The 26,806-nt window shown below is 46.8% G+C and overlaps 1 protein-coding gene across 3 annotated transcripts in view; it reads right to left on the bottom strand.

Moving 5' to 3' along the window:
- SLC1A2 (solute carrier family 1 member 2) overlaps window positions 1-18,718 on the bottom strand; it is a 139,362-nt gene extending 120,644 nt beyond the window's left edge. The window contains exon 1 of one of the 3 annotated variants that reach the window (XM_053203313.1): window positions 18,696-18,718. Coding sequence is in view for 1 of the 3 variants with exons in the window: in XM_027072886.2 (XP_026928687.1) it covers window positions 17,734-17,750 (17 nt within the window). In the remaining 2 variants the exon portion in view is untranslated. Of the gene's footprint in view, window positions 1-3,005; window positions 3,029-17,733; window positions 18,003-18,695 lie in introns of those variants that run through there. The other 2 variants (XM_027072886.2, XM_053203314.1) reach the window with 2 other exon arrangements.
- Window positions 18,719-26,806: the final 8,088 nt, after the last annotated feature.

Genomic DNA, 26,806 nt, shown 5'->3' with positions numbered 1-26,806 from the left:
TTTCTCTCAAAAATAAATAAATATTAAAAAAAAAAAAGAGCCAAGACAGGAAAAAAAAATGTTTAACCAACTGCAAAGAAAAGACGTTTCTTAGTCTAAAGAAATGGTGTTTGCTCAGGAATGTTTCAGGTGTTTGCCAGGAATTAAAGTTAACCTCAGAGCCATTCTATATTACAACTACAATAATAGACACTGCAGTGAAGTCAACTCAAAAAGACAACTGCATTTGGTCGTTCAAATCTCCTGTCCCCACCAGACACTGCACAGTTGGGAAACAGGTGTCAAAACGATAAACATGCGTACCGTTTGACCCAGCGATTCAACTTCTAGGAACCTACCCTAAGGAAATGATGAAATGGGTTTGCATAGGGGTATACACAAAGACGTTCATAATAATGAAAAATCGGAAACAACCTAAGTATCTGACAAGTGGAGACTGCTTCTAAAAGTTATAATACATCCACAAAATGGAAACTACTGCGATTAAATAAGTGTATAGATTTACTTATTAACAGAGGTTCACAACCCATTGTCGAGTCAAAAATTAGTTTGTAAGACAATCTGTAGGTTATGCTTCCATTTTTAGTAAAAATGTATTGATAAGTAAATATGCATTTAGTCTGAAATGAAATACACCAATGGCAAAGATATTTATCGCTGGCTAGTGGGAGAACAGGTGTTATAGTTTGGGGTATTTTAATCTCGTCTGTGTCTAACCAGTATGGACTTCACGCATCACGAATACCTCAGTTACGGATAAACTCTCTACCTTTACAGAACAGTGCCTTCATATGGCTTACTGCTGCCACTATATCATACAGGTGCATCCCTGAAAAGCCAGAGTCCCATGAAAATTTAGCAGAGATAACATTAAAAAAAAAAAGACCCCAAAACACAGAAGTCTTTCTAAAAGACTTGATTTCCCTTAAAAATAATCATATAGAAATCTTACGGCACTCAGCTGCATATGATTTTTTTATGTTTTACTTATTTATGGCTCGGCCCCAACCCTCGACCTCTGGGGAGAGAGAGGAGCTGGACAGAGTTAACAACCGATGGGTAGCGATTTAATCAGCTGTATGTAGGGAAACCTCTACAGAAACCCCTAAATGATGCTTCGGGAGCTTCTGGGTTGGTGAGCACATCCAAGGGCTGGGAGGGTGGTGCACCCAGAGAGGGTACCACGTCCCTTCCCCAGTACCTTGCCCCGATGCACCTCTTCTGTCTTCTGCTGAGCGGTATCCTTTACAATAAACTGGGAAACGTAAGTAAAGTGTTCCCCTGAGTTCTTCGAGTCGTCCCAGCACATTATCAAACCTGAGGCGGGGCTTGTGCAAACCCCCCGGATGTTCGGCCAATCAGGGAGAAGCGCAACGCGGGCTTCCAACCGGCACTGAGGGGGGCGCAGTTTGGTGGGACCGAGCCCTTAGCTTATGGGAGTGACGCCAACTCCAGGTAGATGGTGTCAGAATGGAATGGCATCGCAGGGCACCCGGCTGGTGTCGGAGAGTTGGAGGCATGCTGGAAAAGTCACCATGCGTTTCGAGTCAGCAGTGTTGTGAGTTCAAGGGTTAAAAGCACATAGGAGAAAAGTCTTCAAACCTACGCTAGTGCAAATACGCCGCTCAGAAGATCAAAGACGGCCAGGACCCACTTTCTAATCTTATCACCAGGGGCCTCTGGGAGAACGAATTAGCAAACATACCTGCAGGTATGCGCTGAGTGTTAGCAATCCAATGTGCAAAGCCAGGAGAATGACGGATAGACTCCGCTAAGTTCAGCAGTACGGTAATGCCACTCCAAGGACAGTCACCACTACAGGGGGTCTGCCACGTCCCAGACACCAGCCAGACTGCTTCACACACATCCCGCCTCAATCTTTTCCCAACCCCGTCGAGTGGGTGGTATTGTGCCTATGTAATGGAGAAACAAACCGAGTCTCGGAGAAAGTTAATGAATTTCCCTGAAGTGACGCTGCTCACAAGTGGTGGAACGGGAAATTTTGCTTGGGTCTTTCTGAGTGTAAAACACACCCCTTAACCACTGGGCAACACTGGCTGCCGGAAGCCGTTTTATGCCAAGCGTCTGGTTACTGGAACATTCTGGTGCCCTGCAAGAGATCAGATAGCCCCAAGGTTATCGTCTTGGGCTTGCACACATGTGGCTTCCTTGCAGGACCGGCCCCGCACTTTCCAAGGGTCTGGTGCAAACTGAAAACACAAGGTCTCTTGTTACTAAGAATTTCAAGATGGTGACCGCAGAGCCTTAAACCAAAGACGGGGCCCTTCTGAGCTCAGGCCCTGGGCTACCACCTGTCACATGCCTGTGAAGCTGGCGGCTTCTCTGTGTTTCTTTGTCCACACCCAATCTAAGATTTTCTTGAAGGAGGAATCAGAAATCATTATAGGAAAGAACCCGCCCAGTGAGTTTTTTACCGCTTTCATGTATGTACTCAACACATACCCTGGGACTCCATGACATAGAAACTCAAAGGTTAATTTAAAACGCCCTGTGACCAGTCACTAAAGTCACAGCTGGGTGGAACTGTGATTTTCCTCCTCCTTGACACCATGGGGACGCCTTCATCTCACTGGCCGGCTGCAGCAGCTTAGCTCAAAGGCGAAGAGGGAGGTCCTCTTTAGACAAACATATGGACAGAAGTCCCTGACTCCTCTCCGGCCTCCTCCGGAGGGAGTGTGCCCTGCACCAAACACACAGCATTTCCACACACATCTTGACTTTGTTGCCTGCTTCCGACTGGGCTGGGACACAAGCTAGACCTCTGGGGTGGCTGGTTAGTCCTTTTGAGAAGAGAGATGACTATGTTCATACTTCTATTCTTGCGTCCCTCATGTTGGGGCCTCTCCAACCCTTTCAAAATGTACCCTTCAATCCCTCCAGTGTCTTTTTCTCCCTCTTTAAAGGCTTCTCCTTTTCCCCATGGTTGCCCCTGTGTCACCTTAACAAGTCAGTCAACAACCCAGACAAAACCAGTTTGGACATACCCGAGCTCTGGAACCAGCAAATGTTTTTCAATCGGCGCTGATGACTCTCACGGAGAAGCCAGGTGGTTGATGACGTGGACAAGGACCCAGGACCAGGATGGTAAGTGGCGGCTGCTGTCAACTCACTCTCAACCTCAGCCCGTGGTGTCAGGGATAGCCCTGAGTGCCAGGGAGCTCTGGTCCCCTCAGTGACTTAACAACTCCAGGTCGCTTGACATGTAAATAATCAAAGCAGTAGGGCTTCCCTTCTTGAAAACCAAGGCAACAGCTGGTGTTGGCCTGGGAAAGAGGCAATTGGCCCTCTGGCTCTTGCTTCAGAGCCGCGGAGGAAGATTACCGTTGCACTGCAGCGAGCCTACACGGGGCTCCACAGTGCCCCCTCCTGGAAAAACCGGATGGGTCCTTCTGATGGCTGAACAATTACTTGCAGATTGTGTGGGATCTGGAGTTTACTTTCCCAGAAACGCACTGAGCGTCTTCAGAGGGAAAGAGAAAGCAAATAAAGTAAAACCATGAGCCGTGTATGCTTGGTTCTCCCAATGAACAGTGACTTCCATGCCTGAGGAAGCCACTTTCAACTCATATACAGCAGTTTGAAGGCCCTGGCTCCGAATCCAGCAGGAATCCAGCATTTGCCATAAGGACGATGAGGGTGGTTTCAGCTACCGGGTGAAGGCTCAGGAAGACAGTTTCACAAACTGGCCCTTCACTCAACCTCAGAATTCTCACTGATAAGAAAAGAAGATTCTGGGCAGAGTTGTTATCCTCTTATCCCACCAGGGCACAACACATACCCCTCAGCATGTCCTGCCACCAGACAACTCCAGAGAAGAATTTCACTTTAGAAAACAGAGACACAACAAACATTTTTATTTAGATGGCCAGAAAACACATGTACCAACTATAGGATTTTTTATTTCTTCACTCATGGCTCTTTTTTCCAACCACAATAGGAAGCCAGAGTGGAGAACTCTATTGGGAATGATTAAATACACTCAGAAGCTCTTCAAAAGTTAAAAAGCCTCAGCTTAACAATAATGGTGTCAGCTTCTGGATTTCTCTTTTTCTAAATCAGTTTTATGAGCGGTTGAACTCTTGAGCCTTGGATTTTATTCACTGATGCAATTTAAACATCATCTTGGACTTAAGAAATCCTTCTCTGTGTATCTAAATATCAAACTCATGGTAACTTCTTATTTTCCTTTCACAAGGAACAAGGAAAGGAACAGAAAGACATCATGGGACAGGACGCAGGTGGTCTTGGGAAAGATGGAGGGAAGGCTCAAAAGTCTCATCTGATTAAACTTCAGTGCATTCTAAAATAACAGCCGTAGGGGCGCCTGGATGGCTCAGTCAGTTAAGCGTCCGACTTCACTTCAGGTCACTCACGGTTCGTGAGTTCGAGCCCCCATCAGGCTCTGTGCTGACAGTTCAGAGCCTGGAACCTGCTTCGGATTCTGTGTCTCCCTCCCTCTGCCCCTCCCCCACTCGTGCTCTGTCTCTCTCTCTCCTTCAAAAATAAATAAACATTTAAAAAAAATTTAAACTAACAGCCGCTATAGGGATTTGTCATCTTTCCCAGACAATAGCACAGGAACATGACCGACTGTGACAAATACACTGGTGGCTTCACAAGATGAGCTGCTGCCCAGCTAGTTATTCTTGTAACCTGCCTGGATGCTATCAACCCTTAGCAGTCAAAAGTCAGGTTATTGACTGCTGGGCAGGGTAGTGCAACTGACCACCAGAACCTTAAGAAAGGACGTGTCCCAAAAAGCAAAAGGACATGTTTTCTCCACTATGGCCCTGAAGCCCCTTAAAGCCATCCCCCTCTGCCTTCTGTAAGCTAGACAACTCAATTACACTAAATGCATTGTGATAATGATAATAAGTTGGGGCACAAAGAAATTAATATAGCCCTGATCCCCAGAGAGACACCAGGACGGGAGCAGACAGACAAGAAAACACTCAGCGCACCCCATTATCACGAATTGTCGGAAGAGAGGTCTGAACAAAGTGTAATGGGAACAAACTCCCTGGAAGACAGTTCAAATGTCACTTCTTCTGAGAGGCCTTCCCTACCTCCCGAGGCTGGACCTGGAGGATGAGCATTCAATCAACAGGTGCTTATTGAGTGCGTGGTGCCAGGGTCTAGGGGGTGCAATGATGGACCAGCCGCCAGAGCACTTACATTCCGGTGCGGGGGGTAGATACGGACAAAAAGGTAAATAAATAAAATATTGAAAAACTGTAACCGATGCCATGCAGGAAGCAAACACAGAGGATGAAGTGGGGCCATGACAGGGGGACCTAGTTTTTGGAGTGATGAGGGCAGACCCCTCTGGGAAATGGCGTACGAACAGAGAACGGAAGGCTCTAGGATAAGAGGGTGCCGGCCAACTGAAGCATGGCGGTGGGTGGAGGGCCGGAGGTGGTCCGGATGGAGGGAATGCGCTCTAAGGTGGTGGGCAAGACCACGGGGTATTTGAGGAACTGAAAGTTAGGAGGATATGGAGCTTCTAGTGGGGCCATGATGGTAGTCTGAGCTGATGTGAGGGCCCTGGCAATGGAGAGAAAAGGCCAGACTTGAGGTACATTTTGGAGATGGAACTGAGAAAGCTTGTAGGGTGGGGCTGTTGGGAGAAAGGGGAAAAAACAGGGCTAATACCTATACTGCTTGCTTCAAATGGCCAAATGGATGGTAGTGCCATTAACTGAGATGGGAGAAAGTGGGTGGGCCAAGGGAGAGGTCTACAGGAAGAAATATCAAGAGTTCTATTGTTCCCACGGTAATTTGGAGATGTCTGTGCATTGCACAAAGGGTGATGTCAATTTGATGACAGGATATGCGAATCTGGAGCTTGGAGGAAAGGTCCGAGCTAGAAATATACATTTTAGAGGGTGTCTGGTGGCTCAGTGGGTTAGGTGTCTGACTTTGGCTCAGGTCACGATCTCACGGTTCGTGAGTTTGAGCCCCACAGCTGGCTCTCTGCTGTCAGTGCAAAGCCCACTTCAGATCCTCTGTCCCCTATCTCTCTGCCACTCTCTTCCAAAAATAAATAAACTATATATATACACACATTTTAAAGTTTTCAATGTATATGTGGTGTGAAAGCACCCAAGAAGTTATCCAAAGAGAATGCAGAGCTGAGGAAATGGAGATCAAGAATGAATCCAAGGAAATTTCACCAGCTACCCGAGAGTACAAATGAACAGTTGGAGGGAAAGAGAAAAATCCCAGCTAGGGAGACTTAGAAAGGATTCCAGAGGTTAAATCTTAAAAAATAATGCCAATGACTACTAAAATCTATCCAACTCTAGCTGGCTGCCCCATCTGCCTGTCACTCCATGGATCACCAGGGTGGAAGGCACAGAGCTCGAAGTCTAAGCAGGTGACCTTTTCCTCCCTCTCCATCCTGAGGTGTCTTTCCCTATACTGTGGGCTGTGGGATCAGTCAAACAGGAATACTCTGGCCAAGCACTCACAGAGCGACCTTCCCCTCCCATGTAGGAACCTCCAGAGCAAGCAATGAACTACCCTCTGGCCCTAATTCTTTTCTTTTTTTTTTTTTTAAATTTTTGTTAACTTTTATTTATCTTTGAGACAGAGAGAGACATAGCATGAATGGGGGAGGGTCAGAGACAGAGGGAGACACAGAATCTGAAACAGGCTCCAGGCTCTGAGCTGTCAGCACAGAGCCCAACGCGGGGCTCGAACTCACGAACCGCGAGATCGTGACCTGAGCCGAAGTCAGATGCCCAACTGACTGAGCCACCCAGGTGCCCCCTCTAATTCTTTTCTTCATCAGCTTCTACAGAGGGCACCCAAGACATCACCATCACTAATCAAACTTCTCTCTTAGCATATGAACATGCTCACATTGCACCCATCCTAAAAAAGCCAAGATGTAATCTCCTCAGAATCTAATTTCCTATTCCCATCCTCCCCTTGATTGCCACTCTTGAAAAAAAATTACATGTCTTTTCCCTCCATCCATTCTCAACCCATGCCAACATGGCAACAGGAGCCACCACGTTGCTGACTCTGGCACAGGTCAGTGATGGACTTGAAACTAATTAATTCAATGACACTTTTTAGTACTTAACGTTATTTTACCTCTCTACAGCACGTAGCACTGTCTCCCATTCCAAGACACCTGCTCTCTCCTGACTCCCCTCCCTATTTCTTAGCATCCTGTGAATTGCCCCCCACCCCGCTCATCTATAGACATTAGAGCATCCCAGGATTCTTCCCCCAGCACCACCCCCTCATTTTTCTTTCTAGCTTCATGACCTGAGTGAGCTCATTTATTTCTGTGATCATAAATGCCACTAAATCGAGGCCCCCAGACTCTCCTGTATCTGACTGCTCTGTGAGCATTCCCCACCTGATGTCCACCAAAAAGTTCTAAACCACTATGATGAACCCAATTGATTACCTTCTCCTTCAAACTTGCCATCTCTTTCCTGAATTCCTTTTCTGCACTCTCTTCCACCTCTATTTGCTTAAGCCAGAAACCCAAGAGACTCCCTTCTGCTCACCCACTATAGATGCTTGGTCACTGAGTCCTTCTAACCATCCTTGGAACCTGGTAATGCGAATGCATCCCTGGACCTTCATTTGGGCCGTTATCCCCCATGTGAATCACTGCTGTCACCTGAATCATAACTGGTCTCAGTGTCCCTGCCTCATCCTCTCCTCCAATTCATATTCTACCTATATGGACATACGATAGACTATTATCAGATAAAAAACACATGTACATACACTTACAAGTGTCAAGTGAAAATCAAGTTGTACAACCGTCTGTATAGGATGGTAAAATTTGCATCTTAACAATAGGATGTTTACATGGGCACAGAAAAATATCTCAGGGCACCTGGGAGGCCACTAAGTGTCTGACCTTGGCTCAGGTCATCATCTCACGGTTCATGGGTTCGAGCCCTGTGTTGGACTCTGTGCTGACAGCTTAGACCTGGAGGCTGCTTTGGATTCTGTCTCCCTCTCTCTCTGCCCCGGCCCCACTCGTTCATTCTCTCTCTCTGTCTCTCTCTCTCAAAAATAAACATTAAAAAAAAAAAAAAGAAAAGAAAACTATCTCGAAGGTCAGACCAAGAAATGAGTAATTCTAGAGAACAGGGTTGAGGTAGGAGGCATTCTCTTACTTCTTCATTTTATGCCATTCTGTAATATTTAAAATTTGGGGGTTTTTGGTTTCTGTTTTTTAATAATGCCACTTTGTGCTGTTGCCGCTGTTACCGTTTATGGGGCTAAGAGTCACTGATCCAGAGGACAAAAAGTTAAAAATTTTTGTTAAAAATAATTCCTCTGACAGAAATTATTCATGTAATTTCTGAACATCCTTTTATTTAGCTGGTAAATTCTTTGTATAAAATGGATTTTCTCAATGTTGACTGAATACAGTGTTGTATTTACCCAAATACTGGAAACATGTACAGTATCTGTTTGCCATAGTAAATAATGTAAACAAGTAAAAAGAAAGAAAGGCAATTTTCAATGTTGGCTTGCTTTATCATCTATTGCCCTGCAATTGAGCCATTTGGATTAAATTGTCGTGCTAATATAAAAACACAAACATTGATAATCAATGTCCTAGTCTCAGAAAGCAGAGTCAGCTAATGTGAGAGAAGAAGGGGAAATGTCCATAGATGTGCAACCTCCAAGGCCTTAGATTATGTACAAAAGTTCTCTTTCATCTCTGAACATATCTTAATATTTGCCAAGGGAACGGAGCTGAGACATATCAACCTAAAAGCACCTTTGGCTGCAGACTGACAGAATGCATGAGTTCCTGAATCAATAGAACAAAGCAGTGGATATTCCAGAAGGGGGTTGTCCAGCTCACTGGCCACCTTTTCCCAAGGTAAGGACTCCACGGGCAACACACTAGTGGGAGTATAGAAAAAGCTGCTGTCGACCCTGGGATTACCAACGATAGCTATACTCTGGTTCCCTGTATATTTATCTATTGCTCTTTCTGGCCCCTTCCACTAACTAGAGGTGATAACCTTTTCCTAGGCAATTTCAGATAACCATCCTCCCGTTGCACCAGATACTTCTGAAAGGTCTGGACTGAAGAGAAGGTCTTTGGTCGTCCGTCTTTGGCGACCGTGTGGGTCACAGCTAAAACTAAGTAAAAGGATGCCTGCTAACTCTGCCCATCGTGCCCATTCGACTGCATCTTCTCCCTGCCCTTTCCCCCAACCACCTACTCTTTTAAGATATCGTATTTTATTACAGACAATGGCTTTGTGGAGGCCTGGACATTCAGATGGAAGGCAACTGTACCCATTATTTGATTCTCTCTCGAATGTTCGAATTTGGAGTCAATAATGGATGCTGTGGTGTGCCACTGAGACTCCCATGCTCCCACCTTCAGAACTCTTAAGATTTCTTCCCCTACCTGCTGGCAGTGTCGATATTGACACCAGCTATAGCGCCCTCTAGAGCCTTGCCCTGTACTCACCCAGGGCCATGCCCACTGCCCAGCAGTGGCTGGTTGACGCAGGGGTAGAAAGGCCACACCTCTTTCCTCAATTCAGGATCATTCAGAAGAAATGAGCTTCCTGTGGGATGGGCTGAGCCCTTTGATGTGACTGTTTCAATTTCTCCCTCTGCCCACACCTTGCTTCCTTCCCTCTTCCACGGGGATTTATGCTGACAGCTCCCCTCAATAAACTTTATGAACACAAGTCTCCACTTCGGAGTGCCCTCCCAGGACGGACCAACCAGCAACAATGCCTCAAACCCAATGTATCAATGTCCTGAAAGAATGCAAATTTGAATATTCTCAGACTAATAGATAAACTTCTACAAATGATCAGTTCTTCATCTGAAATGTCAGCAATTAATCATGATCAAAAAATCGATGATCCCTTCAGAGCTTCTATTCTATGATGATTTTATTAATGTCTGCTGATTGATGACGCTGAATCCCAGAGAAACACCAGGGAAACAGATTCGGTCTATAATTCCATTACTCCCTACTCTATTCTTATACATTCGTACAAAATTTATTTTTTCTAGACCATATGTTGCATGTAAATATAAAAAACAATAGCTGAAGGTCCCGAGTGCCTGAAATGAGTGTTGTCAGCTGACATCCATCCATTTGATCTCTAGCCGAGTTTATCTGCTTGTGTTTTGTTCATGTTGACTTCTATCCACTTTCCTAACAAAGCTGGTTATCAGATCCCAACCATCCTTTTAAGTAAAGACTGAGATAAAAACAAAAATACAATTTGGTCTGCAGCAGTTGGCTTTGTCTGATACCTAATAGAAAAAGAATGCTTTTCTTGTTTTATCTGTCTTCTTTTACTTTATCTCCCTTTGTACATTGCAACTGCTTCTTCTATTTGAGATTCTTTGGCTTAATGTCTACAGGCCGGGGTCTGGCCATTGTTCTCAGTTGCCTAAACTTATTCCCACTTTTTTTTTAAATGGAGGCATTTTCCTTAATGTCGCATCTCCATTCAAAGATAAGTTAACTTCTCTGTAATCATTGCCATCCTTCTTGTGCATTGTCTCTTAAATGCTTTATCATCTCCTTTTGCAAGGACACGCGGCTATCCTGTTCCCTTTGACCAAAATGATTGGAGACACTCACTAGAGCTGAAACAAAGAGAAGGTCTGTGAAATTTTAAGGAAATGTGAATTAACTGCAAAATGTGGATACTTTGAAACAGAGTTGAATGAGATGGGGAAAAAAGGCACCCGATAACAGCATAAAACCAAAATTTTTCAAAGCTTCAATTTCTCTCTCCGTAAAATGAGCCTAACATTCCATAGTAATTTTCCAAGGATTTAATGAAATCGTATATGTATAGTCACCCAGACTTGGAATAAGTTGAAATGAATAGTCCTATTTATATTTGTTTACGGTGATATCTATGAACACTGTTGATTTATGATGATTGTCTCACAAATACTAAATGATATACTTGGTGGAGATATATTTCTTTAATCAAAAAAGAATGGAATGCTGTGGGAATTGGGAGACCCTAAGCACCAGGGGCTTCCAAAGGGAATCAAAAGACCAGTCTGGACAAAGTGCTGACATTTACTGCCACCTATGGAGTGATCAGCAAACTGTGCTTAAATACACAGCAACATGACCTCTGAAAAAATTTGCCCTCAATTTAAAAGGCATCTCTACAAAGCATAAGAGACTCTTAAAAACTGAGAACGAAATGAGGGTTGATGGGGGGTGGGAGGGAGGGGAGGGTGGGTGATGGGTATTGAGGAGGGCACCTTTTGGGATGAGCACTGGGTGTTGTATGGAAACCAATGTGACAATAAATTTCATCTGTTGAAAAAAATAATAATAATAAAATTAAAAAATAATAGAAAAAAAAGGGCATCTCTAGTCATCACTGTTCGCGTATGTCGCAAAAAACAAAACAAACAAAAAAACAAACAAAAAACCACCCAACAACAACATCAGCCCTGCTCCTAAAAGGGTAGGGCTCACAGCTCTTTCAGGAAAGTGGCTAAGTGAAGTCACAACCCTGAATGGCTACACTTGAAATCACACAGGAAAGGATAAATCCCAGAGCTGTAAAATGCTCAGCTACATTTGCCACTAAGAAGTGCACGCCCAAGGCTCAGCATTCTAAGGGATGGGACCCATGTGGTCGTGCCCTGGGCCGTTGCAGAGCACCGCATCTGGATAAGACTGTGTTACTGGTGTCCCGACAATGAATAATCACAAAAGAATTCATCATTAAGAATAACCCAGAGCAACGAACGTGAAAGGGAATAACAAGAAGGTAGTGGTGAAAGGGCTAACAAGAAAAAGTCGCTGGAATTACCTTTCATGTCATAGAAATGGGGTTTTGAAGAATTCTCCCAATCCACAACCACTAGAGTGGCACTCCATGAGAGGACAGAACCCAAGCTCTCATTCTCTCCAAGAGGGCCTTAGAGAGGTCAGGGGTCAAGAGGTAACATGAGTGAGTCGTCTCGGAAAAGACTGTGTCCAAGCTGAAAGGCACATGCCCTATCTCGAGGGACAGCCACTTGGCCCCAGCTGACCCCAGCCCTTTGGGACTAAGCCATGTAGTCTGGTGGTTAGGGCGAGGGTGCAGAGCCAGGCTGCCTGGGTTTACAGCCTGGCTTCGCCACTCACTAACTGTGAAACCTTGGGCAAGTTGCTGAATCTTTCTACGCCTCCATTTCCATACCTGTTAATAATAGTCCTTGTGCATCACATTGTTGGCAGGATTAAATAAATTAATACATATAAAGTGCTTAAACCAATGCAGAGCTATCATCGCTCAATAAGTGGGTACCAAGACAAAAGGACAGATCCTTTGCCATCAGCTTTCCCAATGTTTGAGAGAAGCCAGAATCGCAATTCCTTTTTAGGTGAAATATGTCTAAGTAGGAGCAAATAACTGTAATAGTTTCAAAATCCTGTGTAAGCCAAAACATACATGCCTGTGGGCCATGTACGGTCCACAGGCATCCAGTGCCTCACGTCTAGTGATGTGGGAAGAGCCATGCTTGGGAGGCAGACAGGTCTCAGACTGACTTCTAACTCTGCCACCAGCTCCGTGATCCTGAAAGCACAGTGCCTAGGAGCCGGGGGTGGCAGGGGCATACGAGAGAAAGTCCCGTGCCAGATTACGAAGAGCGAGTGACAGATGGCATTCCTGACCAAATGTAACAGGAGAAAGTACTCTCGGTGATTTAAATGAAGCCTCTAATATAAGGGAGTGGGCGGAGGGGAGCCCAGCTCCCTCCTTGTCCCCAGGGACTTCATTCAAGGTCTTTAACATGTACCATCACGTATCCTAGAGGGAGCCAGGATTGACACAGACCAAGTCCTGCCACCAAAATGGAGTCCATTCCCTTCATTCCATTTTTAAAGGACAACCCTTGCTCCATGAGTCCGCAATCCAAAGTAGCTACCAAGACTGCCCACGTCACCAGAGGGCGGTGCAGCAGACAGCCGTCATATCTGCTCACCTACGTGGAAAATTAAATACGTACATCAATGAAAGACACGTAAATAAATATCACACCGTTAAAGAAAACAACAACCACCATTTTGGGAGGTGGGGGGGGGGGAAGCAAAGCACTTAGAAACTGAGTTATTCTTTTCTAAAGTTTAAGGATCTTCCCTTGTCTCCGGCCCATTGTCTTTCCTGCCATCGTCTAGAAGCCAACCAGACAGATTTATAACAAGATGCTAGTCCTTTTCTACTCTACTGACAAATATGTGGCCCATCTGCCTCCAATCAATGATGGGCACGTGGGGACAGAGCAATGAGGTATTTTTAAACACCCCTTTAATGAATTCATCCAAGGACCAAGCACTTGAGGCGCAGAGGGGTGAGGGGTGAGGGGCGGGCAGAGGGAGGAGAGGGCAAGCACAGGCTCTGGTAAATAAAGAGATTTGTCATAATCTGGATTCTAAAACCCTTGCTATGAAGCATCCTGCGTGCCCCCAACAAGCTGTCAAGAGCATGAAGAGAAGCTTGCAAGCAAGGTGATACATGGCATTTGTCAGATGTTTTCAGACGTCAAGGACAAGTTCTTACATGCAAGGAAAACTAAAATTTTACCTTGAGAGTGACGTTCCTGCCTACTGTTGCTAGAAGATTTTAAATTATTGGCGTCTCATTCGATTAAAATAATCATAGCAGGCAATTGAAATGAAGAGTAGATTCAGTTCCTTAGGACAAGCCAGTCCCATGGGGGAGAAAAATCAGCATGGAAAGCAATTTAGTTTGCCTTCACGTGGGGGAAAACCGGACATCTGGGCATTGGTGACACAGTCCTAGAGGAGGGTGGGGAGGGGGGATTCTCATTGAAATCAACCTGTGTTGAGCTTCGAACAGTGAAAAAGCTTTGCAATCCTGCATCTTTAGGATTTATGGCACAATGACCCAGAAATTTCACACTTGGCTGTTAAATATCGCTTGTTCCTGCAACCGAAGCTCTCTCTCTTAAGGACTTTTCCTTGTCTGACAATTTCCTTAAATTTGAAGTGAAAAGAGACAGTGCCGAATCGTGTTGCGTAAGAGAGCAAAAGGGGCTATTGATACCGATGGACAGACCTGTCTTTTGGTTTTTAACATCCTGGCTCTTTTACTTCATTTGGTGGAAATCCAGCTTCATTCGGATTTAGAAATCGTTTCTTGTTAGAACTGAGCTTCCAATCACTCACAAGAGGCCGTCTTAGTGAACACGAAATGGCTTTTTCGTAATTCCACTAGTATCTATTTTACCCAAGGAGGCTGTTTTTATACTCTTCAAAATGAAAAATGACAGTAGCAGCAAAGCCCAAGGCATGCAATACGCAACCCCCTCTTGGCCCCCAAACCCCGTGCGCGCCACTTGCCTTCCGATAAGTCCACTCGTGGGTTCTTCCTCCGACTGACCTCAAACTCAGTCCCGAGGGGAGGAGGGAGAAGGCAATCGTTATGTTTTGCATTTGTTTGCTTGAAATAATAAATCCAGAGGTCTCCCTTGCCAGGGTTTTCCTGCTGTCAGCAGTTCTGTTTCGTTTGCTTTCTCAGTCAAACTGAAACCCAAGGCCTTGTGGTTGGCTTTTGCCCTGACCCCTTGGCTCCTGGGAACTGATCAGAAGACAGATCGCTGTGGGTTCCTGACAGACATGGAGACTTAGCGGTCTTTCACCCCCCAAACATCTCTCTAAAACGTCCACCTCTACAGCAGCGAGGCACTCCAATATAACTCAGACCATAATTGACTAGCCTGTCTGCCACCAACTACTTATAATCTCTTTCCAATTTGGGTCAAAGACCTAAAACCGTAATTCTAGCCATGTCCGAGGAGCCAGAGAAAAAGAGTGCTCAACTATCAAATTAGATACCGCTTTGCAAGAAAATACCTCTCCGGGCCTGGGAACTACCAAAGAGTCCACTGTTGACTTCTATGGCAACTGGATACTAATAATCCCCATTCCAAACAATTAGAAGCCTCAAATAACCAAAGCGTCTTGGGTATGTTTTGCAAAGGCAAAGACCAAGTGCAGAGGCTGATAATAAGAATATGCCAAAAGGCAAATCTGCAGGGTGTGTATGCCAAAGGATTGAGAGAAAGCGGGTGATCTTCTGAGCTAGACATGCCTAGTATACTCTCTGATGACAACTGACATTTCCAGATGATAACCCCAAAATTTTGCCAAGTCCTGGAATCTTCCTGGAAAGATGACTTTACATTCTACGCCATCTTCTTCTTAAATTCCATTTTCATTGGACCACCTACTTCACAGACATTGGAAGAAGCAAATGTGATGATGTATACAAATGAGCTTTGCAAGTGGCATACTAAATAAACATTAGATGTCACTATTGCTTCTAGCTGGTAATCGGCATAAGTAGTTGACGGTAACTGTATCACCAAATGAATGGTACCCAGAATGGTCGGTTCACCATACTCTCCCATTTCCCAAACATTCTGGATCAAATAGAGTTGAACTGAAAATACATGCATGGAAAACATATAATTGTGTTGCTAGTCTTGCTTCCTTCTCGGCAATGTGTTTCAAAGAAACAGCTTCAACATGGGTAGAAAGCAAAAGCTAATGAAGGCAACTGGTCTGAGAATTCCCCATGAACTTGAACTTGTGTTTATAAGGCACATTAATCAAAGATATCAGAAGACGCAGGAGAATCCCACCAAACCGTACGAACAATTTACCAATCAATGTCGTTGATTGGAGGCAGCATTCTAAAAGCCAGCTCTCAAACTATTTTTGTTTGTATCTCCAAGGAGTGCCTAGCATGTGGGGTCTACCCAGGAGATGCTCCAGGAAGGAAAGGTAGAAGAAAGGAAGAGACAAAGACAGACCAGGGCTTCTGAAAATGTTACCCGCTCATCAGTTATTGTTCTTAAGGGATAACGGCTCATAGATCTTTCTCTATGTTTCCCAGCCTTTCCTTTTTTTCAATTCATCTTCTCAGTACAAGTTTTTTTTTTTTTTTGCCATTTTTTTCTTAACATGCACAGTGTACAAACCAGGCATTAAAAACACTGAAAATCACTTCCACTCTGTATTTAATGTCAAATCATTTGACAACTCTCATTTAGGACAAAGGTGAGACAAACACCTTTGGGGGTCTTTGTTGTTGCTTTAACCTTTGCCTTCACTATCTGGCTATCAAAATGAGGGGTGAGTTGGGTGCAGAATTTGAAAGACTACCATCATCCACCTCTTTCATAGACGTTTTGCAACCTAGCTTTTAAAAGCAGGGCTAAGTCTAGAAGGACCCTTTCTAATTTGAAAGACCGATTTAACAGGGAAAGGCTTTGAGATTGAGCCATCTGGGCTCTTAATATTTAATTCCAGAGCTCTGTTTTAGCACAATGTGATACCCTCCTTGTACACGTGTGTACATCTTTCTTGGCGAAATAATAATCAAAATAGTCCACACTGCCGAAATGTTAGGATGAAAAGAGAGAAGAAATCTCACGCTAGCACAAGGTGCCAGACTCCTTCGGAAAGAGTCCTGGGGACAGAAAAGGGATGAGCTCCTTCCCTGAACACAGAGAGACGGTTGTAGAACTATCTTCCTTTTGTTGGAGGTAGGAATCTGAAGATCTAACTTGGGAACCAGTTTTTTACTCCTAGAGACTCCTTCCCCCCAAAGAAGCCTGTGGTGTTTGGAAAATTTACTAGACAGAAATTATGGACAGTGCCAGCACCAAGGATTTTCCACCGGTGCCCCGAGGAGGTGCTGACAGTGGCTTTCTACACAACTTGGATTTGGTGATTTCTGGCAAGTGGCTAGGGCAATTTTGTGTATTAACCACAGAGCTGAGCTCCCCAACCAGAACCAGGTTCTACCAAGCCAGAAAAGTTTCCTGGGAGATCCTGATTCCAGGGACGTTGCTCTGGACCCTTCCTTTGAGGTGTGCGTATTCAAGAGATCCTCTTGCCTCTTGCAGCCCCTGTCCCCTCTTGCTAAAGATAGCTGTCATCTATCACTGGGAACATCCGCCCCTCCAACTGCTGCCTCAGAAGGCTGGAGCGGACTGCACTGCCCCGGGGCGGAATGGGGAGGCCAGCGTTTTTACCCAGTGGAATCTGGGGACTCCTGTCCTTGCCCAAAACTACTTCTTTCCCCGCCTCTTCCCGGGAAGTACCCAAATCTCTTCCACTCTTCCTTTGAGCTGGCCAGGGAGATTCCACCATCCAAGGACAGAGTGCGATCTCCACAGGCCGGGCATCTACCCCGGGACTCTGCAGCAAATCTGACATTCAAGGCCGCGCGCGCCGGTCCTCGCCCCGCCCCGGTCCTGGTCCCGGCTCATTCATTCCGGGCCGGTCCCCACGCTCCAGCCCGCGCCGCGCTCCAAGCGCCGCTTCCCCGGGCAATGCCTGCCGCTCACATCGTGCCCAATCCCGTATTGCTTCTAAATCTCACAAGTAACGTCAAGAGGGTTTTTCTTCCCCTCCACCCCGTCGGACTCTTCTTCACACCTCCACCGGTGCCCTTTCGATTAAAAGAAACGCAGCGTCTGCCTCCCGCATCTCCAAAGGGTTAAGCAGCTAGCTTCGCCAAAGAAAAATCAATCCCCTGCCCACCATCCCACCCCCAGCCGAGCCACCGCTCCGCCACCGTCTCCGAGGCCCGGCGCCGACGTCTCCGCGTCCCCATCCGGGATGAGGGGCCACCCTCCCCCCCGCCCCGCCCGCCCGCTCCCCGCGGGTCCGCAGAAAAGCCCCCTCACCCTTCGGTGGATGCCATGGTCTGGGGAACGCCCCCTCCTCTTCGGCACGGTCCGGCGGCGGCGGCGGGCGCGGCGTGAGCGCCGGAGAGTGGCGGAGCGCGCTATTTAAGGGGGAGCCTCTCCCCGCCTCCCACCCCCCTCCCGGGTAAGCCCTTTAGCGCCTCAGCCCGCGCGGGAGGCTCCGGCGGGCGCTAAGCCCCGGCTGGGCTCTCCTCCGCGCGCGTCCCGCCTCGCCGGCGCTCGGCGGGGCGCTCGGGGGGCTGGGGGTGGCTTCCCCGAGCCAGCGCCGCCCCCGGGGCCGCCGGGCCGCGGCCGCCACCTGCGTGCGCTGCGGGGCTCGGGGCGGGCGGCGGGGGAGGCCCGGGAGGGGGTGTGCTGCGGGTGTGCAGGGGAAGTGTGTGCGTGCGTGCGCGCGTGTGCGGGTGTGTGCGCGCCGGGGGAGGCGGTGGTGGCCGCTGCGCCCTGGCTCGCCGCCGCCGGGGAGGGATTGCGAGGTTTAGCCCCGCCGCAGCTGGGGATTTGCAGGCGATCCCTCTCTATTTTCGTCGAGAGCTGACATCACCCGCGCCGCCGCCTCTGGAGACTCCTTTAACTGCCGCCCCCTCGCCCCCCGTCCCCAGACGCGCTCCCCCCTCTGCCATGCCAACCCCCCTCCCCCGCCCCCCGGCCTCTCGCCATAAATTAGCGAAACAAGAAAGGAGGCCCCGCTGGTCGCCGGGAAGGCCTGGGCAGCCCGTGGCAGGAGCCCAGGATCTAAGGAGTCGCTATTGTTCCCCCTCAAGCCCGCGTGGCCCCGGGTCACCCCGCGCGGGGCGAAGCGCAGGCCGGGGCGCGGAGACCTGGGATGCCCCTCCGTCCCCGCCGCCCTCGAGCAGCCCCCCGGCGCTACGCCTCGCTCCTTGGCACACTAGCTCGGGCTCTACGCACACCAGCAAGCTCACCCTCACCGGCGACACACCCACCCCAGCCTCCCGCGTCCCGGGTGCCGGGTGTGCCGGGTGCCGGGCCCAGCCGAACCCAGCTGCGCGCCCTCCCCCGCCGCGGCCCGAATAAATCTCTGGCCTTCAATTATTCATCGGGATTAATATTAATGCAGCTCCCAGGGGGCGGCCGGCGGGCGGGGTGCTGGGGAGGCTGTGGTTTTTTTAAGCCTTGGGAGGTCGGCTTCGGGGGCGCTGGCCCGCAGGGCGCTGGGAGGTGGCCCAGGCTAGCGGCTGGGGACGCGTCTCCACCCGCTCCCGCTCGCCTTCGGCTTCTGAGCCCCGGGGGCGGCGCACGGAGACAGATGGGCTCCTGCAGGGGAGGGTCGGAGCCTCCCCGCCGGCTTTGCATAATAATGACGAAATCCGTGCCGACTTTATTATCTTTGGGACACAGCAGACACCTACAGCTCCACCACCTGCCGGACGCTGTGACTGCCTGGGAGCGGAAGCCTCACTTTCTGCGTCTGGAAAATGGGACCAAAAATAACCCCCTTTGCAGGGCCGCGGTGAGAATTAAACAGGCTCTCTTGACGGAGAGATTTGCAAAGTGTAAACGCGCCCCGGGAGATGTCAGCGGTGCTTAGCTTGTCGCTAGGAACGTGCCAGGCTCCTCCGAGCGGGGTCAAGGAACCCCAGCGCTCTAATAGTGTCCGCTCCTCACTGCCTCCCCAGGTTTCTGCCCTAGGGAGGTGCCCTTCAGTGCCGCGGCTGTGCCGACCCTTGTCCGACGCCGGGGTACCGCTGGCTCCCTGGAATCTCCAGGAGTTCATCCCGGGGACCGTGCCAGGGGAGCGGAGTCCCACAAGGATGGCTTAGTGGTTATGCCAGAGCCTGAGCCCGTCACCACCTGCCGGTGGAGTATGGGGGGGGGGGGGGGAACGCAAATTCCTCAATGTCTTCTCATCCCATAGGCAACACGAGAGTTACGTTCCCAACCACCCCCCCTCCCCGGAACTAAATAAAATGCAAAGCGTTTTAAAGTCTGGCACCCGGTAAAAACCTCAAAAATTGCTCAGTTAAATCTAAGGGTCCCCAGAGGATAGTTTCTTGGGCTCAATATCCAAGGATGAAGGCAGATGAGAGAAATAAGACGAAAAAGAGAAAAGAACTAAATAGAAGTTAAAAAAAAAAAATCTCTGCTCACCTCCTCCCTTCACCCCCGCTTCCCCAAATCTGAGCCCAAACATCTTCCTCCGTCCATACCTTGCTCTGTATCTTGCTTTCCCTCTCCCCTCCTCTCTTCCCGTCTGCCTTACATCAACCAGATCTATATGTTAATCAGCCCATCACGCTTTACTTAACAGCCTTTCTAATCTTGCATTTCTAAATTGTAGTTACTCATGTTATTAATCTGTATTTAAATTAATGCAATCTGGCACGTGCATTTAAAAATAATTCGTAGGTGAAAAACTACCTTCTTACACCTTGGTGTTATATTTGACACTTTAGCCCTACCGGGGGTAGATGTGTGGTTTTGTATGGGAAGCGGTGGGGCTTAGAATCTTTACAGTCTCATTTTCTCTTTACAATTTTAGGGCGTTCACTTTCCTGCTGAGGCGGAGGCTGGAAATCTATCCCAGGCTGAGATATTAACGATCCCAGCCACACTGCAACACCCCTCTGAAGTTGAGTGTGAATGAACTCCACCATTATAACCCCTCAGTGCCTGCACGCAGGCGAGGAGGGCTGAGTGGCATCATTCGTTAGCACTCACTGCCCAGAGAGCAGGGCACCGGGTGGTATGTAAATGCAGAGCAACTAAAAGGAAAGAGAAAGGGGGCTGGGATTGTTTTCACTTTTTAAACCATCCAGTTAAAAAATACTCTTTGGGCATTATGCAGAGTGAGACAAGTCAGACATAGAAAGACAAATACTGTATGATTATAGTTTGCAGGTGGAATCTAAAAAAGCAGAACTCATAAACACAGAGGAGAATGGTGGTTACCAGGGGTTTGGGGGTGAAGGAATCAGGAAGATGTTATTAAAGGGTACAAACCCGCAACCAGTAGGTAAATAACCTGGAGATCTAATGCACAGCCAAGTTATTATAGACAGCAATACTGTATTAAAAATTCTGAGTTGCTAAGAGACTAAGTATAAGTTGTTTCCACCACACAAAAAAAGAAATGATAATTATGTGACATGATAGAGGTATTAGCTCACCGATGGTGGTAATCATTTTGCCATATATAAGTGTATCAAATTAACACGGTGTACATCTTAAACTTACACCGTGTTGCAGGCCAATTATATTTCATTTAAAAATAATTGCCTGTGGGTTTGTGGGATGGGTCTCTCACCCAGGGCAGCTGGGTCTCTCTCTCTCAAAATAAACATACAAAATAAAAATAAACATTACAAAAAAAATTTTTAATTAAAAAAAACTGCTCAGGCTACCTGCCAGAAATGTTGGGTCCATCAGCCTACAGTGGGGGCCTTAACTTACAGTATTTTTTTTTCTTTTTCTTTTTTTTCCAACTTTTTTTTTTTTTTTTTAATTTTTGGGACAGAGAGAGACAGAACATGAACGGGGGAGGGGCAGAGAGAGAGGGAGACACAGAATCGGAAACAGGCTCCAGGCTCCGAGCCATCAGCCCAGGGCCTGAGGCGGGGCTCGAACTCACGGACCGTGAGATCGTGACCTGGCTGAAGTCGGACGCTTAACCGACTGCACCACCCAGGCGCCCCTACAGTATTTTTTAAAACATCCCTCTCCCCCGGTGATCAATTCTGTACAGGCAGCATCAGAGATAGACTAGAGATGGTTCAACAAAACGGCGCCCAGAAATAGAATTAATTGGTGTGTTTAGCCTTTGGAAAGACAAAACTAAGAAGGACATGATACAAGGCTGACCCTCCTCTCTTCAAACACAGGGCATCAACAAAATCTTTCCTGGCAGGGGCACTTGGGCAGCTCAGTGGGTTAAGCATCTGACTCTTGGTTTCCACTCAGGTCATGATCTCTCCATTTGTGAGTTCAAGCCCCACATCTCTCTCTCTCTCTCCCTCTCTCTCTCTCTCTCTCTCTCAAAATATAAATAAATAAATTCTAAAAACTCTCTCCTGGCAAACGCAGAGCTCTCTTCTTAGGTTGTGCACACAGGGAATATTGGGAGTGAGTCACTGTACCCACCAGCTCAGTGCTAGATAAGAACTCAGCTCTGGGTCAGGCAGACCTGCATTAAATAATTCCCTGAACCTGTATTAGACTCTTGTGTTGCCTTAGGCTGGGCACTTTAGGTTCTCGGCTTTCCCATCTAAACACTGGAGAACGTAATGACACCCAACTCAGGATCATTGTGAGATTCAATGGGATTCTATGTGGGAAATGCTTAGCTCTAAGCCTGGCACCTCTTGAGTGCTCAATAAAGGGTCACCCTAGACACAGACCGTTTACCATGGAGCTCGCTTGCAAGCCTCGCCTCTGCTAAAGTCACCTCAAGTATGATCCCATAAACTCCTCTATCCTCACAACGAACTGTAAGTCTCCTAGCCAGCAGCATGAAGTTGATAGAGACTTGATAGAACAGAACCAGGTCAACCCAACAAGCTAGCAGGAACACTTGTGAATTGCCCAGTATCTGTCTCCTCCAGGGATGCCATGGTTATGGCCAAAGCAGAAGAGATGGGATGCTCTGAGGTTTGCACATAGATTTTTCTTTCTCAGATCTAGCGTGAGCGTTCTCAAAGTTCGCTTGAAGAACCACTCTGTAGCACTGAATGCCAACGTTTTTCTGTACCCTGCTCTGATAGGTGACTTAAGAGGCTTTCAAAGTTAATTTTTACCAAAAAGGATCTTTTTTCTTTTGCCTACTGATTGTTTACTCCAGGTCTAACCCACGCTATGAGAAGTGACTTACCATGGTTGAATTCAGGTAGTGACTGGGGACTGCAGGGTATTTGTGGTATTCCCCTAACACTTACTGAATCCTTACTGTGTGTTCAAAGTATCATAATATGTCTAACCTCATTTGATCCTCTAGATGGCCTTCTACAGAAGATAGTATTATTATTATTAACTCCATTTTACAGAGGAGAAAACTGAGGCCAACAGAGACTAAAGAACTTGCCCAAGTTACACAGATAGTGAGTGGCCGTATCAGTCCAGGTGCTAGCTAGAAAACGATGGCATGTTCAAATTAAGTAAGTTGTGCACAGTTTGATAAAGGGACTATATGAGAAGGGTGTAGGAAAATTCCAAGGGATAGTGCAGCCCCCCTGGGCTGGTAGTTGTAAAGCACCCCTTACCTACCCTACTTTTGAAGGGAGGCTACTGGAATCTAGAGGGGAGTGCCCCATGCAGAACAGGACCAGAGAGCTTTGTTGCCACAACAACCTGCTGGATGGGTGCTGGGAATAAATAATTTGATCCCACTTCCCTCCGGTTCTTCTCTCCCCTTTGGGGCTCCCTACTGGCCAAAGCAGGGAGCTGCATTGTTGCAATTCCCAGGCTGTCCTTGCAGCCCAGCCTCCCTGGGGAGCACAGCAGGCTGGGGAAGGGTGGACGATGGAGCTCCAGGGCCACTGGATAAAGCGGGGGTGGAGCTGAGATTTGAGTGTAGGCAATCTTCCTGTAGAACTTGGCTTTTAACCCCTCTGCGGTGCAACCTATGGTAATAATGATGCCATTGTTACTGGAACAGGCTGTCCCCCTGACATGCGGGGACCTTTCCACCTGGAGCATCTTCCAGAAGAGAAGATTCAACTAGACCCTTTTCTAGAAAAAAAATCACGAAATGGCCCCAAGTCTCCAGTCCTAACTTCCACAGTGTTTAACATTCTTTTCCGATCATTAGCCTCATTATTGGAGCTTAGTTGGACCAAAGGAGAGGTAAAGACTCTCCCTCCTCCTGTTATGTTCTTGTAAAGGATTCATTTCCTGTCTTGGTTCTCTTTCAGATTGCTTGAGATTGGTTACTGCATCTCAATGGAGGGTGAGGGGTGGGGGAGGCTCCTAATATAGAAAAGGAAAAAAAAAGTCCTACACCAATTTCCCATAAAAGGCTGTTAAAGAAGTCCATTCCCTCCCATGATGACAACAGAGGAGAGATGTTTCAATGTTCAAAGTTTATCAGAAGAAAGTGACCTAGAGCGAGAACTAGCTGCCAAGTGACCGAAGGGGTGCCCTCTTCAAAAGGGACTGTCATTTAGTAATGTCTGAGAAATCTAAATTTGATTCCCCCTGAATGCAATAACCATTTCATCACACTTGCTCTTAAAGATTATTGATGTTGTCCAGAATTTAGGAATGAGAAAACCACCCACCCTTGTTTCATTCGGTGGGACATTCACTCTTACGGTTCTTTGCCAAGTCAGAACCACCCAGTGAACAAATCTGTCTTTTCAGGTTCCGTGTAGTTGTTCTGATAAAACTTGTATGGGTCTTGGAGTCGAGCAGGCCTGTGTTCAAAGCCCAGCTCCTTCCCCCAGGACATCGAGTGGTCCCCCTAATCCCTCGAACACTGAACTCCCTCCTCTATAAAATGGAAGCCATTCTTGTCGCTGTGAAAGTGATACCTATAAAGCGGGGATCACACACTGGATGTCTGCCCCCAACCTTCCTAAGTAGCGGAGGAAACGGAAGCTGCATGTCTGATCTGTCTTTTAAAAGTTTGGCCTGATAAAGACTATGAGACTAGACATCTTTAGGTTTTTTAAAAAGCAATAAAACAGAGGAAGATATCGGGGCCCTTTCACCCTGACAATTAATGTGCATGTGCTTATTTTTCAAACATGTGAGCTACTTTTAGGACGAGTGAAAATTATTGTATAACGTTCCTTCCGATTTTAGGGGAAAGATAGTATTCTCAACAGCATTGTCCCTGAAGCCAAGAGCATCAGCAAGAGAAAATGGAGAAGTCTGAAATGAAATTGAAAATGAAAGGTTTAAAGGCCCCTGGGTGGCTCGGTCAGTTAAGCGTCTGACTTCGGCTCAGGTCATGATCTCGAGGTTCTTCAGTTCGAGCCCCACGTCAGGCTCTGCAGTGACAGCTCAGAGCATGGAGCCTCCTTCGGATTCTGTGTCTCCCCCCCCCCCACTCCTCTCCCATTCATGCTCTCTCTCTCTCTCTCTCTCTCTCTCTCTCTCATAAATAAATAAATAAATAAAACATTAAAAAATTTAAAAAAAGAAAATGAAAAGGTTTTGGAAACAGAGGGGGTGCTTAGAGAGATAACTGGTAGGGGGAGAATTTTCACAGCAGCAGCCCCAGTTCAGTGTATTAAGAATGCTGAGATGGTCACAGCAAAAGCTAGAACATGGGCGTCAGAGTTAGACTAACCTGGGAACCACCCCATCTGGTTTTGGACCAGTGAGTTTCCAGTTGAGTTCATCATCTCTCTCGCCATTTTGAATGACCTTGAGTAAGTCACTTAACCCTCTGGACATCAGTGGGGTGGTAATGACCCCATCTACTGGGCTTGGATGAGAACGCAGTGAGGCAACATCATATAAAGCACTTAGCTCAGTTCTTGGCATGAGGTGACAGCTATCATCATCTGTATTATGTCAGTCTCCTGGCTGCGGCTGCTCTACTCGAAAGTGGTAACAGTGGTGACACTTTGGAGCCAACAACACAGGACAGCTAGAGATGAGCCTGCCTGTGGTTCCGTTTGTCCCAGCGTGGTCATTAGATAGAGAATAAAGGAAATCATCATCTCCCCTGTGTTTGGAGCGGTAAGATACACGTTGAGTTCGTTCACTCTCTCCTTGTTAACACACATTAGCAGGAGAGAAGAGAGTTCTATTTTTACTCACTCTCTACGCTGATGGGAAAGAGATGTTACTTCATAGAAATCTCAATTCAGACTGAGAATTTGGTCTAAATATAATCCATTCTTGAGGCAGAAAGCGTCTCATTAAGTAGAGAGCTCAGGGAGACTAAAACGTTTGCTAGCTACACTTATTTCCTGATGAATTCTAATGGAAAGAGTGTGACTTCGTTCCATTTACTCAGTAGAGATGAAAGAGGAAAGGAGACAATGGGGACAAAATGAACTGAGTTCTTGGTATATCATTCCTGTATGTCAGCATCTTCTACTACAAGATGGCTTGAGGCTAAATGTCAGGGTTGGCACAAATTCTTTTACGCCCGCCGTAAAAACCATAAAAATCTGAATTAGAGTGTCTGTCTCTTTTTTAGTAGCTTGATCCTGTGTAAAGCGGAAATATTTTTTGGAGAGCGATTGCTGGTGTTTTCATTTCTACCCCCATTTTTCCTAATCCTGGCAAAGAATGCCTGTTATGCGTGTTTCCCTTTGTTCTGCCGGCACATTACAATATTCCCTAGTGACATCCTTCTGATGGGCAAAGGGTGAACACTGTTTATATTTGAGATGATTTCTCTGCTTGACACCGGCTCGTGGTGGTTAAATGCTAAATGATTTGGCTAAAGGAGTGAATTAGAAGCCCAAGTCAGGCTCTCGTGACCTCAGAAAATCCAGTGACGTGATTTGTTCTATTTCCTGTATTCACCTCCTAATGAAATTACATGATTATTCCGAGGGAGGCTTTGTATCAAATCCCAAAAGTATTTTTTCTTATAAAGTTATTTTCCTTATTAAGAGAATAAGAGAGAGCAACCAGGTAATTTGGTTCTTCTAACCGAAGACTATAGATTCAGAGATCTTTTCTTCTTCAAATCGAAGGCTGAATTATGCCTTTGCATAACAGGTAAAGTAGAACCATTCTAGTCCACTTGAAGGTTTCATTTATTAGCACGTGGATGTTGTATTTGCAACACCCTGTTCCCCTTTGCAAACAGGGATTAATAACGTCCTTTCTTTCTCTTTGGTCTGGAATTACCTTTTCCTAGAGACCATAAATTCAGGAACGGAGCACTGTTGTTTTTCTTCTCTGAGAATTCAATCGCTAATATTATTCTTCACCTGAGAAAGCTATTCGCTAATTTTACCTACTTTTTTTTTTCCTTTGTTGACAAAACTCTCCATCAAACCTAGACTACAAGCCTCTGTAGAAACACTCGGTGAATTGAAATACAAATGCGAAGCGAGCCCTGAAAAACTCAGCCATTGAGACACTCTTCTTAAAATGCTGGGCCTCAACGGCACATCCGGGCAGAGCCCTGCCA

The sequence above is a fragment of the Acinonyx jubatus genome, chromosome D1 (genome assembly GCF_027475565.1).
Source record: "Acinonyx jubatus isolate Ajub_Pintada_27869175 chromosome D1, VMU_Ajub_asm_v1.0, whole genome shotgun sequence".
NCBI lineage: Eukaryota > Metazoa > Chordata > Mammalia > Carnivora > Felidae > Acinonyx > Acinonyx jubatus.
Note: the sequence above shows the minus strand (reverse complement) of the source record. Positions and strands in the feature narration are given on the sequence as shown.